This window comes from Bubalus bubalis, chromosome 6 (genome assembly GCF_019923935.1).
Source record: "Bubalus bubalis isolate 160015118507 breed Murrah chromosome 6, NDDB_SH_1, whole genome shotgun sequence".
Lineage (NCBI taxonomy): Eukaryota > Metazoa > Chordata > Mammalia > Artiodactyla > Bovidae > Bubalus > Bubalus bubalis.
Genome location: NC_059162.1, coordinates 112804774 through 112821903, shown reverse-complemented (window position 1 = coordinate 112821903; position 17130 = coordinate 112804774). Strand labels below are relative to the sequence as shown.

Below are 17130 nucleotides of genomic sequence, written 5' to 3'. Positions count from 1 at the left end.
GAGTCAGAGGGACAGGGGACAGGGTGCCGGCTTGGTAGCGCGACCCAGGGCATGGCGGGGCCATCGCAGCCCCTTCCCCCTGGGTCTGTGGACCACCTGTTGGTTCTCCCAGAAGCTACAGCCCGGGTCTCCGCCAGTAAAAAATTCCTGTGCACTCACAGACACGTACCTGTGTCGGTCATTTGTATAAACGTACTCACAAAAGAAATTTCCTTATTTTTCAGGTGTGCCAATTTCTCCCTGGCCCTGCTAGCCTGGATTCTGCCTCAGGGTCCTGTCTGCCTGCATCCCCGCGGTGTCTACTGCATCCTGGTGTCTGCCTGTGTCCCCACGCTGTCTGCCTGCATCCTACGGTGTCTGCCTGCGTCCCCGCGGTGTCTGCCTGCGTCCCCACGGTGTCCACTGCGTCCCCGCGGTGTCCGCCTGCGTCCCCGCTGTGTCCGCCTGCGTCCCCGCGGTGTCCGCCTGCGTCCCCGCGGTGTCCGCCTGCGTCCCCGCGGTGTCTGCCTGCGTCCCCGGTGTCTGCCTGCGTCCCCGCGGTGTCTACCTGCTTCCCTGGTCTCTACCTGCATCCCCGCAGCGCCTACCTGAGTACCCACAGCATTTACCTACATCCCCGCAGTGCCCGGTGTGCTCAGAATGTACAACTCTAGGACGCACTTGCAGATCTGACAGGGACGTTTGGTCACACTGAAAAATCACCACTGGGCTTTTCCCTGGAATCGCACCCATGCTGGCTAGAGCTGGACACAAGCACCTTCACACCCGGTCTGCCACGACCCTGCAGCTTCGCCACACCCCTGCGTGCGCATCTTCATGGGCTTCTTGCCAAAGGCGTCTCATGTTATTTCACACAAACTTTATATTTTATAAGGTTTCTACTAGGAAAGAGACCCTTACGATGACATTTTCTAGTCAATGATTGTGAGCTATTCAAGAAACTTATTTCTACACATTTTTACACTTGGCAAAATGATCACGCATCCATTCTAACACGGCTGCCCCACGGAAGCCCTCTAGCCCCCAGGGGACCACCACAGCCGTGGGCTTTCCTGTCCCAAGATAAGCGTCCCCTTGCGCCTCAGCGGCTTCCTGCAGGACAGGTGAGAGGCAGCCATTCTCCACAATCCAAACAAAATCCTATTCCTGACTCTGTTAATTTCTTGTTCTTAAGGCAAACATGGGTTTTATTAAATTTACTTCCAACCTTTAAAAATATGAGTATTTTCTTCCATTGGTAAGACAAGGAGACTAGTAGAATGAGGCTGATTATCCACCTGTTATTTAATCTCCACCATTTTTTGCTTTTGAAAAGCAAATTTCAGATATCAAATTATTCCACTCATAAATACTTCAGTCAGTCAGTCAATTCAGTTGCTCAGTTGTGTCTGACTCTTTGAGACCCCATGAATCGCAGCATGCCAGGCCTCCCTGTCCATCACCAACTCCCGGAGTTCACTCAGACTCACATCCATCGAGTCAGTGATGCCATCCAGCCATCTCATCCTCTGTCGTCCCCTTCTCCTCCTGCCCCCAATCCCTCCCAGCATCAGAGTCTTTTCCAATGAGTCAACTCTTCGCATGAGGTGGCCAAAGTATTGGAGTTTCAGCTTTAGCATCAGTCCTTCCAATGAACACCCAGGACTGATCTTTAGAATGGACTGGTTGGATCTCCTTGCAGTCCAAGGGACTCTCAAGAGTCTTCTCCAACACCACAGTTCAAAAGCATCAATTCTTCCGTGCTCAGCTTTCTTCACAGTCCAACTCTCACATCCATACATGACCACTGGAAAAACCATAGCCTTGACTAGACGGACCTTTGTTGGCAAAGTAACGTCTCTGCTTTTGAATATGCTATCTAGGTTGGTCATAACTTTCCTTCCACGGAGTAAGCGTCTTTTAATTTCATGGCTGCAGTCACCATCTGCAGTGATTTTGGAGCCCCAAAAAATAAAGTCTGACACTGTTTCCATTGTTTCCCCATCTATTTCCCATGAACTGATGGGACCAGATGCCATGATCTTCGTTTTCTGAATGTTGAACTTTAAGCCAACCTTTTCACTCTCCTCTTTCACTTTCATCAAGAGGCTCTTTAGCTCCTCTTCACTTTCTGCCACCGAGAAGGCAATGGCACCCCACTCCAGTACTTTTGCCTAGAAAATCCCATGGACGGAGGAGCCTGGTAGGCTGCAGTTCATGGGGTCGCTAGAGTCGGACACGACTGAGCAACTTCACTTTCACTTTTCACTTGCATGCATTGGAGAAGGAAATGGCAACCCACTCCAGTGTTCTTGCCTGGAGAATCCCAGGAACGGGGGAGCCTGGTGAGCTGCCGTCTCTGGGGTCGCACAGAGTCAGACACGACTGAAGCGACTTAGCAGCAGCGGCAGCAAGAAGGGTTTTTCAGGAGGCTGGTAAGAGTATTCTTCAAGAGATGGGAATACCAGACCACCTGACCTGCCTCTTGAGAAACTTATAATCAGGTCAGGAAGCAACAGTTAGAACTGGACATGGAACAACAGACTGGTTCCAAATAGGAAAAGGAGTACGTCAAGGCTGTATATTGTCACCCTGCTCATTTAACGTATATGCAGAGGACATCATGAGAAACGCTGGGCTGGAAGAAGCACAAGCTGGAATCAAGATTGCCAGGAGAAATACTTCAGTACACAGCTCTAAAAGACGATGCTACTCTTTTTAAAACATAATCATGGCGCCATTATCACACCTGACACCATTCACTTAGCTCTAATGAATTCATTTACATCACATCTTCCCAACTGTTCCAAAGGTGCATCTTCATGGTGGGTCTGTCTGAATTGGGGCGCTAGCAGGGTGCACAGGGGACACCCAGCTCCTGGGATCCGTGTCTCCTGTCCCTTCACCTGCAGAGACCAGGCGTCTGCGTAGAGGACAGGATGTCTCCCTGGCCACCTCCCGATGCAAAACGGCCCTTTAATCCTACACATTCCAGCTAGAATTCTTTTATAGAGAAATCTTTCATCAGTAATTTTAAGAAAGAACTTTTATGAATCTACTGATAATATTCAATTTTGGAATCCAATGTGCTGGTTTTTAAAAAAGGAAAATGTTTGAAAGTTCTCGAGATCTGTTTCTTAACATGAATATACTCAACACTACTTGAACTGTACGCTAAAAATGATAATGACGTAAGTTGTATGTGTATCTTTCTTACCACAATTTAAAAAAAAAAATGAACTGAGATAATGTGCAGAGTACATCATGAGAAATGCTGGGCTGGAAGAAGCACAAGCTGGAATCAAGATTGCCAGGAGAAATATCAATAACCTCAGATATGCAGATGACACCACCCTTGTGGCAGAAAGTGAAGAGGAACTAAAAAGCCTCTTGATGAAAGTGAAAGTGGAGAGTGAAAGAGTTGGCTTAAAGCTCAGCATTCAGAAAACGAAGATCATGGCACCTGGTCCCATCAGTTCATGGGAAATAGATGGGGAAACAGTGGAAACAGTGGCAGACTTTATTTTTTGGGGCTCCAAAATCACTGCAGATGGTGACTGCAGCCATGAAATTAAAAGACGCTTACTCCTTGGAAGGAAAGTGACCAACCTAGATAGCATATTCAAAAGCAGAGATATTACTTTGCCAACAAAGGTCTGTCTAGTCAAGGCTATGGTTTTTCCAGTGGTCATGTATGCATGTGAGAGTTTGACTGTGAAGAAGGCTGAGCACCGAGGAATTGATGCTTTTGAACTGTGGTGTTGGAGAAGACTCTTGAGAGTCCCTTGGACTGCAAGGAGATCCAACCAGTTCATTCTGAAGGAGATCAGCCCTGGGATTTCTTTGGAGGGAATGATGCGGAAGCTGAAACTACAGTACTTTGGCCACCTCATGCGAAGAGATGACTCATTGGAAAAGACTCTGATGCTGGGAGGGATTGTGGGCAGGAGGAGAAGGGGACGACAGAGGATGAGATGGCTGGATGGCATCAGGGACTCAATGGACATGAGTGTGAGTGAACTCCAGGAGTTGGTGATGGACAGGGAGGCCTGGCGTGCTGCAATTCATGGGGTTGCAAAGAGTCGGATACGACTCTGCGACTGAACTGAACTGAACTGAGATAATGTCCATCTTTTTCTAGCTTTGACACTTTCTTATATATGGAAATTACATATTCCTTGACAAATTTTTCCTTTGGAAATAAAATTTACTTTTTCAAGTTGTTCTGTGGCTATTCTTTTTAAAATATCTTGAGATTTAAATTTGTGTAATTTAAATTTTTTTCTGAAAAATCAAAAGGCTTGTTGAGATGCTGAGACTCACTGGCATTCCTTCATGGATGCTGGAACTGGACTGACTGACACATCAGCTGCTCTGGTCCCCTTATCACTGCACTTAGTTCCCTTTCCCCCCAGATTACATCTGCCAGAGGGTAGTTTATTTTGCTTTCGTTTCAAAGAACCAACTCAAAGATCTACCACTGTTTTTCCTTCTCAGATAAATGATTTTCCTATCTTTATCAGTAAAACTGTGGCAGCTCCCCATTCACAGTTCCCTTTGCCCTTCATACGTCACCTTTTTGCCCCTTGGGACGAGCCAGTCTGGAATACCAACAGATTTTTAAAATGTCCTACGGACAACAGGAAAGAAAGCAGAGTCCCCTTTACAGAGAGCAAGCGCCCTCTATAGAGAAGCACAGTGCACATTTGTGTATAAACTCTACATACACGTATTCTACTTCCTTTGTTCAGATGTTGTGATGTGGTCACTTTCACCATGATTAATCATGGACTGACAGTGAGAAGTCACACTACCAAATTGTGTTTCTGACATTCCCTATTATTTCAAGAAGTTTTAGCTTGACACATTTTATGTACATCAATTAAGACTGAAATTTGGGGGCTAATCCCTAAAAGAACATGCAGAAGAGCACATGTTCCCAAACCAGCAGAAGGGATAAACAGAACTGTGGGAAGGAGAGACTCATCAATCAAAACAGAGAAAGGAAACAAAAAGTGAGACAAACAGCACAAAAGAAGGGAAATGCATCTGAATATGGTAATCACAGTGAAATACGGTAATCACAGTGAAATACGGTAATCACAGTGAAATACGGTAATCACAGTGAACGTAAACAGACCGGGCTCCCATATTCAAACAGTACAGCGCTGAATAGAAGCCCAAATTTAGCAATGCTGCCCGTAAGAAAGACACTCCAAATGAAGCTTGAAAGTAAAGTATGAAAAAGAATATGTCAAACAAGTAGGCTTGAAAATAAAAAGAATTAGTAAAGGTCCCGTTATAATGATAAAACCCTAAATGCACCCAATAACATAGCCTCAAAATGCATAAGGCAAAAATACACAAAACCACACACAAAACACAAGACACCTCATTCATGGTCAGAGTGTTCAACAGTAACTGACAGGTCAAGACGACACAAAACCAAAAACAAGACAGAAAAAAAAAAAACAAACAAAAATACCTCAGTGAGGACTTAATGATGTAAAAAACATAACTGCATACGAGGAACATTTATAAAAACTGACCATCTATTGGGCCATAAAGTTAGTGTCAATAAATTTCAAAGGACTGGTTATATACAAACAACTGCCTTTGAACAGTGAAATTAAGTTAGAATAACAAAAAGAAGTATTAGAAAAAAATTTCATCCATTGGCAAATAAACAACATACTTTAACTCATGTAAATGCTATATTAGCATATGATTTTATCATTACTTTAATCACAGTTTATTTCAGAATCATATGATATATAACAATATGATTATTAGTTTTTACCAAAATAAAGTGATCTTCTAATCACTTTTGCCTTAGGTATGCAATTCTATTTTTATATTGTTACTTTGCATTTTTTATCATTTTCTTGAAACTGCTTTATTTTTACTCTTTCTGGGTCATAATTTTTCATTCAGTGTACAGAAGAGAAAATTGGGCTCCTGTGATCAGTATTTGGTCAGATTTTTTTTTTTAACACAACCTAAAGAATAATTTGCTTTTAAAAGGAAAAGATATATTATTTTCTAATTTTTATGCTGTTAGCTCCATCTTTACTAGTTCCTTTATTTTCTTTTACAATAGGGAAGATATTTTTTTTTTTGTCTTTTGTAGTGATTCAGAAGGATAAAAACCTTTTCAATTTTACCAGAAACTACCTTTAAAATTTGGAGAAGAGAATGGCTACCCACTCCAGTGTTCTTGCCTGGAGAATCCCATGGACAGAGGAGTCTGGCGGGCTGCAGTCCATGGGGTCGCAAAGAGTCAGACACGACTGAGTGACTAACATACACACACACACCTTTAAAACTATTTTTAAGTTTTTAGAACATAACTGATGACCTTCCTCTAATTATTAACGTCAAGAGCATCTTTCACCTCCTTCCACCACAGGCGGCATTTAAAGCGCTCCCCCTCCTCTGTCCAAGCCCTCCTTCCCTGCTCCCCCAGCCACGGCTCACGCTGCACTCATCACAGGCTAGGCTGCGGCTGCATTCGTTCACAACTTATATGTTATTCAGTAATTTTCTTTGGAACTTTTATCATAGTTATAGCTAACTATCAAGCACGTTTTGACGAGGCTGGCTGGGCCCTCTAAACCAGGGTCCTCATCCTTCACCTGCCGAGCTGTGCTTCTCAGCTGAGGCCCCGGGCAGTCTTCCAGGCGGGGTGGGCCCTTGTCAGCGAGCGCCTGCACGTGCGTGAGGAGCTCCGCACTGCTGGCCCGCGCCCTGGCCCACGGCTCTAACAAGCGAAGCCGACAGCAGGGCTCGGGCGTTCAGGGCCCAGCAGTGCTTCACCACGTCAACTTTCTCCCGCCACCCCTGCTCTACCCTCGGGAGGACGGCCTCTCGGGTTGGCCTCCGTCCAGGTGCTGCCCCCAAACCATGCCCAGCGAGCACCTCTCCTGGGCCCGTGGCCGCCTCGCCTGCTGCAGGAGGCATGGCCCTGGGGCGCACCCAGGCTCCCGATGTCCCAGCTGTAAGGCCCGTGCAAGCTGTGCTCCCTAAACACACATAACAGACAAGTGTGACCGGGAGTGGAACACGGTGCCCCGACCCTGCCGACAGACGCCCAGCAATCCACAGGTCAGCCTGGCAGCGTGCCTCCACGCTGGGGGCACACAGTGGGGCCGGGCTCAGCCTTCTCTCTACCTGCCCCTGGCCGTTCCACAATTCTGTTTCCGAGGGCAACAGTGCCCCAGTCGTCGAGGGTTATTCTCGACAGCAATTCCCAGCTCCTTCCTACCTGCCAAAGTGGGCATTTTAACAGAGACGCATGTTTACCAGGGGCCAGATCAGGGGCTGCAGGACCAACACCATCTTCACCCCAAGCCGCACAGGGACTCGGGCACAGAAGGGACACAAGGCACCCCATGTCCAGGGATGCCATGCTGAGGCCCAAGACCCACATACCTCTTCGTCACCAGGCTCCATGGGCTGGCACAGCCAGGGTGTGTCCGCCAGCTTCCTGAGCTGTTGGTCCATCTCGGTGAGGGCAGCCGTGAGCCGCTCCTTCTGAGGGGGATCCAACTGCTGCTCCAGGGACAGAGGGACGGAGGGAGGAGACACAGCGGTTACCAGCAGGGCGGGGCCACAGGGCCCACACAGACAGGGAGCCTGGCCCAGGCCCAGGCCACTCTGCAAGAGCTCTTCTAAAAGCTTGGCAGGAAACGGAGTCACAGAGCACCCCTCAAGGGCCAAACTCAGAACCTCCGCTTGGAAGTAGCGCCAAGCGAGAGAATTAAAACTCTCCTCTCATAAGCAATGGGGCAAACCAAGCTCGCCTGAAAATCACATCAGCAGGGCTTACAGGTCACCTGCCTCAGTGTCCTCGGGACCCTCTCTCTGAAGGGGGGACTAGCCCGCCTGCACCGGAGCACAGAAAGCGTGTGGGGCATAGAGGCAGCTACAGGAACGTCAGGACAGCGTGCAAGCTTGGAATGAGAGTAGAGTACGGACCCGACTCCTGGGGCGATTCTGCAATGACTTCACCTCCCTGACTTTCCATACCTTCGTTTCTTACAAGAAGGCTGGCCAGGCACCCTGAGATCTGCCCTGTTCTGGCTTCTTCAATTTGACAGAAGTCCAGCTGGGTGCCTCCCCGGGCCTGAGTGAGGAGGGGCGGCCAGGTCTGCATGCTGGGGACAAGGCCGGAGGCGGCCGCATACCCGTGGGGCCTGAGGACAGAGGGCTGTGCACAACACAGCAGGGCCCTGACACCCTGGAGGGGGTGTGGTGAGACGGGCCAGAGGGTCTGAGCATCACTGCAGGGTCAGGGCAGGGCCCTCTGAGGAACCCCCACGGTCAGGAGCCCTGCATGGAGCCGCGAGTCGGCCCCCAGCTTACCAGGGCCAGCCTGCCCGCAAGCAGCAGCTCCGTCTCGCTGCGCAGGGCTCGGACGTTATTCACCATCTCCAGGACGAGGCTGCAGCTCAGCCCCTGGGAGGAACCAGAACAGAACCATGGAGACGGCCCAAAGGCTGGCGGGTGCCAGGGGCGGGGGCGGGAGGGCGCAGGCACCTCTGTCGCTCTGGGCTTGCCGTACACTTGGTCCATGGACTTGGAGCTGGCGTTGACGGCGTGGGCGAGCTCCTGCTCCACGTCCTGGTGGGACTGCGCTAGCTCCCGGATGCTGGAGAGAGACACAGCGGCAGGCCCGTCACCTCCTGACCGACGGCGGGGGAGGCCTTAACAGGGAGATCTGACGACAACCTTCCGAGCTTTTCCAGAGATTCACCCAAGGAGGTGAGTGCCCCAAAAGGGGATGGAGGCCTTGTGAAACCTCCAGAGTAGGAAGCAGAGGAGAAAGCCAGGAAGGGACCAGAGAGGCCCGTGGTGGGGAGCGCCAGGCCTGCACGCGGCCTCAGGAAGGGGGCGGGGAGGTGAACAGGGTCCCAAGACAGAGCCGAGGCGGCCGGGGAGTCCGGGGATGTGGCAGCTGCGAGCACAGGCCACCAGGCTACTGAGACTGTGCCGAGGTGCGGGGGCTGGATACGGCGGGGGCCGGGCAGCGGGCAGAGCAGTGACCGCCATGCAGGAAGGTCCACAGTGGCTCTAGGGGCTGAGAGGAGAGGAAGCACCTTTGGCTGCTTTTTTTTTTTTTTTAATATTTACAAGGTTTGCTTCTTAACCGCACACCTGCTCTTCGGTGTGAAGTGAAGGAGGCAGTAAGTGCACTGTTCTTAGGAATCCAGGACGGCTTTACAGTCCAGGTAGCTGGCCCCGAAAACGCCTGTGGGTTTGAGGCTTCCATGTCCTTAAGCCCCAAGTAACGTCCACAAGACCATCAGTGACAACCACAAAGTGCAGGGTGAGCAGAGCCTGGCCGGCTAGGCCCCGTGACGGAGGAGGCGGCACAGAATATGCGGGAGGCCAGGCCCCGTGACGGAGGAGATGGCACGGAATATGCGGGAGGAGTGTCTCGATGCCTGCGGCCCCACGCGGACCTCACTGGGGGAGCTGACCGCGGAAGGAGGGGGCACCCACCTGTGGATGAGGGCGCCCGCCGCCTGCCCGAACTGGTCCATCTGGGTGGCCTCCTCCTCGGACAGGATCTCCGGGTGCAGGGAGAAAGACGGGGCCCGGGGCAGCTCGCACTTCTGCTTGTCCTCCCAGGACTTGAGGGTGTTCTCGAAGGCCTAGGACACAGGACTAGGGTTACACACGCTGCCGCGAGCACACGTCCAACAGCCAATGCTGCTGGACACTCGTGGAAATCCCGGACGGGGATGCAGACGCCTGTTTACTCTGGGGGAGAAGGCACGGTCCTAGGAACCCCAGCCCCGCTCACTTAATCTGGGGGAGAACTATGTCAATTCCCGGAACCGAGCGCTCAGGCGCCAGGTCCCCCAGGATGGGGGCCGTCTTACCCGGTCCCTGGTGAGGGTCTGCGCGCGGTTCTTGTGGACGATGCGGATGTACCCCGGGGGCTGGACCCAGGCCTCGCCGTCCACCTGCACGGGCACGCCCTCGTCGCCCAGGATGGAGATCTTCACCGTGCGACACTGCGAACACCACCGCCCACTGGAGCGCCTAGCTGACCTCTGGGGCTTCCGGGCTCAGGGCATCCCTGCCTGAGCACAGCTCCTGGAGGCCCAGCCCCACCCCGCCCAGCCGCCCCACACCCGGGGCACCCCGCATCCCCAACCGCTGCCCTGTGGGGAACTCGGTGCTCAGATGCCAGCACCGGGCCTCGGGCGGGGTCTCGCGACCACCGAGAGCTGCTGGGTCCCTGGGCACGCAGGGACATGCCCGAGACAGGGCCAACTCCCACCAAGGGCTCCTCTTTTCAACAGAGAGTGTTGCCGAAAGATTAAAACCGTGACATCCACACAGCCCACAGTGGGGACAGAAGGGACTGGGGCTCAGGGCAGCATGAGCACCCATCTCTGTGCGTAAGAGCATGGCCCTCCCCACCGCTCAGACAGACAAACCCTTCACAGCCCGTCACCAGAACCTCCCAAGGGGGACCCGCCCCGTCTCCCGCCAGCCGGGCCTCAGAGCAGCCTGTGAGGACACACGCTCGGCCTCGCTCCTGGACTCGAGCTGTGGTTCCTGAGAGCCACAGGGCCAGGCCGCAGGCAGCCAGGCCCGCCTCGGCTCACCCCACCACAGCAGGAGGAGCCCCCACAGAGGGCCAGGGGGGTGTTCCGGAGAGCAAGCCAGCCCCGGTTTGGAAAACATTTTTCAGAGGTCAAACACGGCAGACAAGAATGGGCTCTGGACCGGGAGGCGGCCAAGTGGCCCACTGTCCGGGGCTCTGCACCCAGATGCCCACCTGTCTCGGGAGCGTGGGTCTGGGCCAGGCCTGCCTCTCCCCACCAGCACCCAGGCCCCTCCCGCCCCCAGGACTGCGGCCAGTACCTGGGCGATCCGATGATGCTGCAGCTTTATGACCCGGGAGACGGCCATCTGCATGCTACCAAACACTGCGACCACCTCCAAGATCTTGTCGTCAAACGATGGGGCTGCGAAGGTCTGCAAGGGCTGGCGTCAGAGCTGACCTCTGCTCCTGGCCTGAAGACCACCCCCATCCCCCACACACACACAGCCGCCTCTCTCTGGGGACTGCTGCGCTAAAAGCCAGACAGGCCCACGACAGGGAGCCGCTGGGGGCACGCTAAGGAAGGGTATCCACTCCAGACCTGGAAAGGCAGCGGCCCGGATCGAGCGCTAAAAGCCAGCGGGGCTCACAACAGCGAGCTGCTGGGGGGACGCTGTGGAGGGGCTTCCACTCCAGACCCGGAAGGCAGCAGCCTGGATCGCATGGCAGGCCTGCCTGCCCCTCACACACGCGGGGCCTCCTCGGGCACGTGTGTGCGCCCGGGGCTGACACCGGTCTGTCTCTCCAGGGTCTCGCGAGGGCTGTGACCTCGGGCACCGCGCTGACAAGCGGGACCAGCACAGGCCACGAGGGCAGTCTACATTAGCTGTCCCATCAGCTGCCGTGCACTAAGGGAGGGCCCCGGTTAACACCCGTCCGTGCCCCCGCAGAGTAAATTCCAAACTCCTCCCTGGCTCCTCAGACCTCTCTGCGCTCCGCCCAGGGTGCACGCCATTGGAGAACATGCCCCCTCCCTGACACCGACCTGACCTGTCCAACCCCAAGACACCCTCAGGCCTCCGTGCAGATGTCCCCTCCCCCTGGACACCTTCCCAGATGACCCCCAGGGCAGGTCTGACCCAGACTCCAGGTCACACCTGTGACCACAACTGCCCTACTGGGGGCAGGGGGGCTGTCTCATTCTCCACTGCACCCCCGCGGCCAGCACGAGGGCGCTGCCCCGTCCAGCCCCCAGCCCGCCCACAGAGCGCCCCCAGAGCGGGAGGCTCCACCTCAGCTCCCGGAGGGGCCACCTCTCTGGCCACTCAGTCCTCACCCACCCAGCCCCGTGCCGCCCAGCACCCCCGTACGTACGTCATCCTCCTTGGTGCCCCCCCAGAAGTTGGTCCCTCCAGCGTAGCTGGGGATGTTCAGGACTGCGATTCCCTGCAGACTGGGGAGGGGGATGGGGCGCCCGTCGCACTGCACGGGGGGGACACGGGAGAGGAGAGAAGAGAGAGAGCCGGCGTCAGGCGGGGCGTCCTCCCCGGCACCCGCCGCGGGCCGCGGGGCCCCAGGGCCCCGCTGCTCAGGAGCAGGGCTGGGGATGCCACCTGCTCACCTCCAGTAGGACCTTCTGCTCCAGGTTCTTGTAGGTTCTGTGCAGCAGCTCTCTGGTGCCCAGGACTCCGTACCACATCATGTTCTTGGTTCGACTCCTGGGCAGGAGAGCACACAGTCGGCCGGCAGTCACCCCTCACAGCCGATCACACCAGGCACACGTGCCCAGCAGCGACAGTGCGAGACGAGGAGGGACGCGCCTGTGACACACCCGTGTGAGACAGGCGAGAGAGACGTCCACTGACGTGAAATTCTATTTTTCAAAACTAATGCTCCCAAGAAGTAAGCCTATCCTGAAAGGTAAGACATCACAGACCTCACAAAAAACGTGCAAATTACTTTTTCCAGCTATAAAATTGTTTGTTGTTCAGTCGCTCAGTCATGTCTGACTCTGTGACCCCACAGACTGCAGCATGCCAGGCTTCCCTGTACTTCACCATCTCCTGGAGTTTGCACAAACTCATGTCCATTGAGTCGGTGATGCCATCAGACCATCTCATCCTCTGTCGTCCCCTTCTCCTCCTGCCTTCAGTCTTTCCCAGCAGCAGGGTCTTTCCCAATGAGTCAAACTTGGGAAGTGCAGGAAAGCACAGAAGTGCACTCTTAAATCCCGTGTGTCAGCGCTGATGAGAAACGCTCCAGCGGGTCTTCTCAGTCCTTCCCAGGAACCTGACTTACAGCTGAAACGGCAGAAACCTGCACTGCACCCCACGTGGAGGGCGCCACCCCAGGTCCTGAGCACGCATGACCACATCGGGGCGCCTCCCACCAGCGGCCGCTGACTCAACGCCTCTGATGGGTCACCTCCTGCCCACACTCCCGGGCTCTGTAACGCGCCTGGCTGTGGCCCTTGGTAAAGCACCCCTTTGCCAACCTTCCCGTACTTCTTCAAGCTAGATTTGTAGAAATGGCATCTTCTCAGTAGGTCATCTCAAAGGTGCAAACTCAGGAAAGGTTATGTCAAGATTCCAAGTTTCTAAAAACCATGCTCCACGAGGCCTTGCTCCTCCACCTGCTTTGTTCTGCTAGACGGCACGCATTCCAATAGTGCCTCTCCAGCTGTCTGCACTGACGAGGGCCTTTTCACGTGATGGGGGCTCCGTTAGGCACTGGGTAGTGTGGGCGCCCCGGGGACGTCTGAGCCTTTTTCCGACACTTGAGCCCCAGGGCTCCCAGGGTTTCGAGTTCTCATGACTGGTTCTGTTTTTCCTCTGCATCGATGGCTGTTCTCCCCCAAACTCCACACCAGCTCCTCTAATGGTCCCCCACCAGCTGATAGCCACCATGGGGAAGGAGACACCAATCGCCCTCCTCCCTCAGTTGGGGGGAGCAAGCACATGGTGATTTAGGGGGAGAGCCTGAGCACCCCTCAGGGCTGCCCCTGCTCGAGAGCCCGAGAGGTGGGCGAGCCCTGACCCCTCCTGCAGGCGACCCGCGGCTGCCCGCTGCTGTGGCCACGATACACGCACATTTGTAGAAATGGCATCTTCTCAGTAGGTCATCTACTGATGACCTTCCAGCGAGGCACTCAGGCTCTGGGTCTGGGCTCTGCCTAAGTGCTCCGCACTCCAGAAAAAACCCCACGGCCAGAGGGGGACCAGAGCCCGCGTCGGGACAGGCGTGCTCGGAGCCGTACCCACCTGCACTTCTCCGGGTGCTCGTCACGCTTGTTGTTGAAGTCCAGGGAGATCTTCGCGTCCAGGCCGATGCCAAAGTAATTGTTCATGACACACTTCTCCGTGTAATACTCTCTGCAAAGGGGGGTTCAGGCCGATTAGAACAGCCCTGCGGACCAGCCTCTGAGGACAAAACTTAGCTTTTGGAAGGTAGGAAACAGTGTGACCAAGATGCAATTCACATACCGTAAAATCTACCCATTTAAAAGGCCCAACCCAATAATGACTTCCATGTACTCACAGAGTCACTACAACCAACATCAGAACAGCTCGTCCCCCAAAACGAAGCCCGCACCCGTGAGCCATGGGCCCCCGAGGCACTGACGGCGTTCCGCCCTGTGGTGCTGCAGGTCTGGGCGGCTCCCAGGAACGGACGGACACACGCAACCCTTTGCAGCTGTCCCCGTCACCGAGCGCGCCAGCACACCGCGGGCACCGGGCTCGTCCAGTGCAGCACCTCAGCCGGCGACAGCCCGACAGTGAGCTCCACGGGACATGCTCCATCCGTCCATCCACTCCCCACTGTCAGACGTCTGGGCCATTCCACTTTTGAGCCCTGACTTGTGAACACATGTACCCACGCTTCGGTGTGGCCATGTTTCTGTTTCGTTTTTCCTGGGAGTCACCCCAGGAAGGGACCTGCCGGGCCACATGGAAACTCTGGGTTTGGAGGCCACGCCTGCCTCTCCTGACAGCGGCCGCACAGACACACGTGTGGGCACCTTTCCATCCCCGGCCACCAGCCCCTGGCTGCCCAGAACCTGCTATCAGCTGGCTGAAGGGAAACCTAGGGCCTTCCAAAGGCCACGGGTCCCGCAACGGCCTCTACACACACAAGGACAAGCTGCACAAAGGCCCAAGCTGCCTTTAGACGCTGGGCAGAGGTCAGGGCACACAGCGGGCAGAGTCCAAACCAGGACAGCATCTCCCAGGGAGAGCGAGGAGGGGCGTCCAGCCTGGGACCTGTGCTGACGGGGGAGCGGCAGACCCACAAGGAAGGCAACGCGATGCGGTCAGGAGGTGGTGCCCACGTGGGGCCGCCCAGGACCCCAGAGAGGACGACCAAGAACACGGCACAGCCCGTCTTGGTCTCTGAACCTGCCGAAGCCTCAGCACGCCAGCACGTTCGGAAGCCAGAGACGCGTGAGCACGGCCACCCCCTCCCAGAAGTTCCAGCCACCCTCAGCCCTGCGCCTCACCCTTTCTGGGTTTTCCTTAATGGCCGACAGCAGCTGGAAAAGGATCAACCAGTCAACTGCTCACGAATTTCTCAAGTTATTTCCCAGTCAGACTTCTACGCACCAGCATTGAGCTAACAACAGGCCCGCTTGGTTCACCCCATACTCACAGGTTTTCTGGTTCAGAGTTAAAGGGATCGGCGTTAATCAGTAATCGGCTGATGACTGAGCCTCCAGGCAACGTACCAGACATCCCGGCGCGAACATCTGCTGGGGAGAGAACGGGAGCAGACCGCACTGGCTGGGGGCCCTGGATTCAAGAGGGTGATGATCACGTGTTCTTCGGAGAGCATTATCATAATGAGGTGCTTCTAAAACACCGTGTAAAGATGTCCAAACTTCGACAATTAATAGTCTCAGGTCAAAAACCACTCTCCTAAACCCACACTGGCACAACAGAAATAAACACAGGATGGTAACCTCTGACCCGTGAGAAAAGAGTTTATAAAGATAGCTGTCACTAAAGCCCAGCAACTCCACCAGTGATCTCCGCTACAACTAACCTTAGGGTTGGGCCAGTCACTCAACTTTTAAGGCTAAATCCATGAGGAAAAGTTGCACATCAGAGAGCCCTCCAGGTGACCAGAGCCCTCGGATACCTGCCCCATCTTCTCAAGTTTATGTCATGAACAGTAAAGCTTCGACGGAGCCCTGCTTTTGGACATTCTGCCGGACCATGCTGTCCAGTAACATCTTTGCCGCTTATCAACCAAATCTGTCTCATCCTCTTCTCCCCAGAACTTCTAGAATTTTCTTTCTATGCAGCTGAGTCACCTAAAAACTGCCAAACCACCTACATGAGCAGCGTGTGCTCAGCCTGGCGCAGGAGGCCCAGAAAGCTACTGGAAGCGAGTTACAGGAGTCCTCTCAACGCTTTCAACCCCTCGGATCACTCCTCCGTACTGAGAACACTCTGTTCTCCCGCCCCGAGAAGCAGCAGCAGGAGCTGCCCCAACGTGACGACGCGATTCTGGGCTCAATGCAGGCAGGGGCGGCCCGACCCTCCTGGTGGCCAGCTGTGGGTCAAGCTGGGAACAGTGGGGCGACCACTGGCTCTCCACCACCCGCTGCCAGCCCTCCCTTTTCACTCAGCCCAGCTCCTATTTATCCCTCAGCACCCAGCTCGGGCATCACCTCAACGACCTCTGTCTAGGACCCCAGGCGGCAACCTGGGAGCTGTCTGTCTGGTATAACACGCCAGGGCACTGTTCAGAGAGCCACAACAGAAGCCTGAGCTCCGCCTGTCCTGCCCACAGACCTGTGAGCTGCTGGAGTGCAGGGGCCTGGTCTCGCTGAGCCCTCAGACCCATGCCAGGCAGAGTGACAGCTGCTGGCAGGCTAGCGCCCAGCCTGCGCCACCCACGCCCCCCAGACACGCGGGCCTCTGTGGGGGGCCGGGGAGCCTGGCCAGCCCGGGGGAACACTCACTCGGGAACAAGATCTTCGTGTTCAGCGCTGGCAGGCCATCCCGGCTTCCTGACTGTGGAGGCAGAGACGCAGAACCACCTGGCGACAAGCTCCCTTTGCTTATCAGCTTCTCGCAGGGGGACTTGGACACTGTCAGACAGGACAGAAGACAGGCCGCTGAGCTTCCGGCAGGCTTTGTCAGGGAGAGGGCCTGCAGACAGGCCAAGGCAGGTGAGCAGGGGCCACACGCGGCGGTCAGCCAAGGGGAGAGGCCGCGGGGCTCGGACGCCTCCCAGACATGGGGCCCCAGTCGGGGCAGAGGGGCCGGCCCCAACCACGGTCAGGCCGGGTCTGGGCCCGGGCAGAAGATAGTTCCGCACGGGAATGGCGGTGAGGAAACTCTGGGGCTGGCCCTCCCGGCAGCTCCTAAGGCTGTGCACTGGGGAGCCACAGAGGCCGGGCTGTTCCACGGCGGCTAAGGGTCCCCAGAGGGCAGTCTGTGTGCCCAGCTGCCTCCTAGAGGCCCCAAGCCCTCGGTTAGGACCCGCTTGGCCAGGCGTGCAGGGAGGTTCGGAGGGAAGCACGGGCCCCAGCAGCAAGGCCCCTCCCGGCCCAGGGTCCTGCTGGGCCTGCAGCAGGTAAACCACAC

At 55.1% G+C, this 17130-nt stretch overlaps 1 protein-coding gene across 6 annotated transcripts in view; it reads right to left on the bottom strand.

Annotated features, from left to right (window-relative positions):
• DGKD (diacylglycerol kinase delta) overlaps positions 1–17130 on the bottom strand; it is a 111159-nt gene that overhangs the window by 3758 nt on the left and 90271 nt on the right. For 5 of the 6 annotated variants that reach the window (XM_025289171.3, XM_025289174.3, XM_044945318.2 and 2 more), the window contains 11 exons: positions 16503–16631; positions 15185–15284; positions 13801–13911; positions 12162–12258; positions 11915–12022; positions 10861–10974; positions 9867–10001; positions 9484–9635; positions 8518–8629; positions 8344–8436; positions 7411–7530 (listed from right to left, as the gene is read on the bottom strand). In XM_025289171.3, the coding sequence (XP_025144956.2) occupies positions 7411–7530; positions 8344–8436; positions 8518–8629; positions 9484–9635; positions 9867–10001; positions 10861–10974; positions 11915–12022; positions 12162–12258; positions 13801–13911; positions 15185–15284; positions 16503–16631 (1271 nt within the window). The remainder of the gene's footprint in view (positions 1–7410; positions 7531–8343; positions 8437–8517; positions 8630–9483; positions 9636–9866; positions 10002–10860; positions 10975–11914; positions 12023–12161; positions 12259–13800; positions 13912–15184; positions 15285–16502; positions 16632–17130) is intronic. The other variant, XM_025289172.3, reaches the window with a different exon arrangement.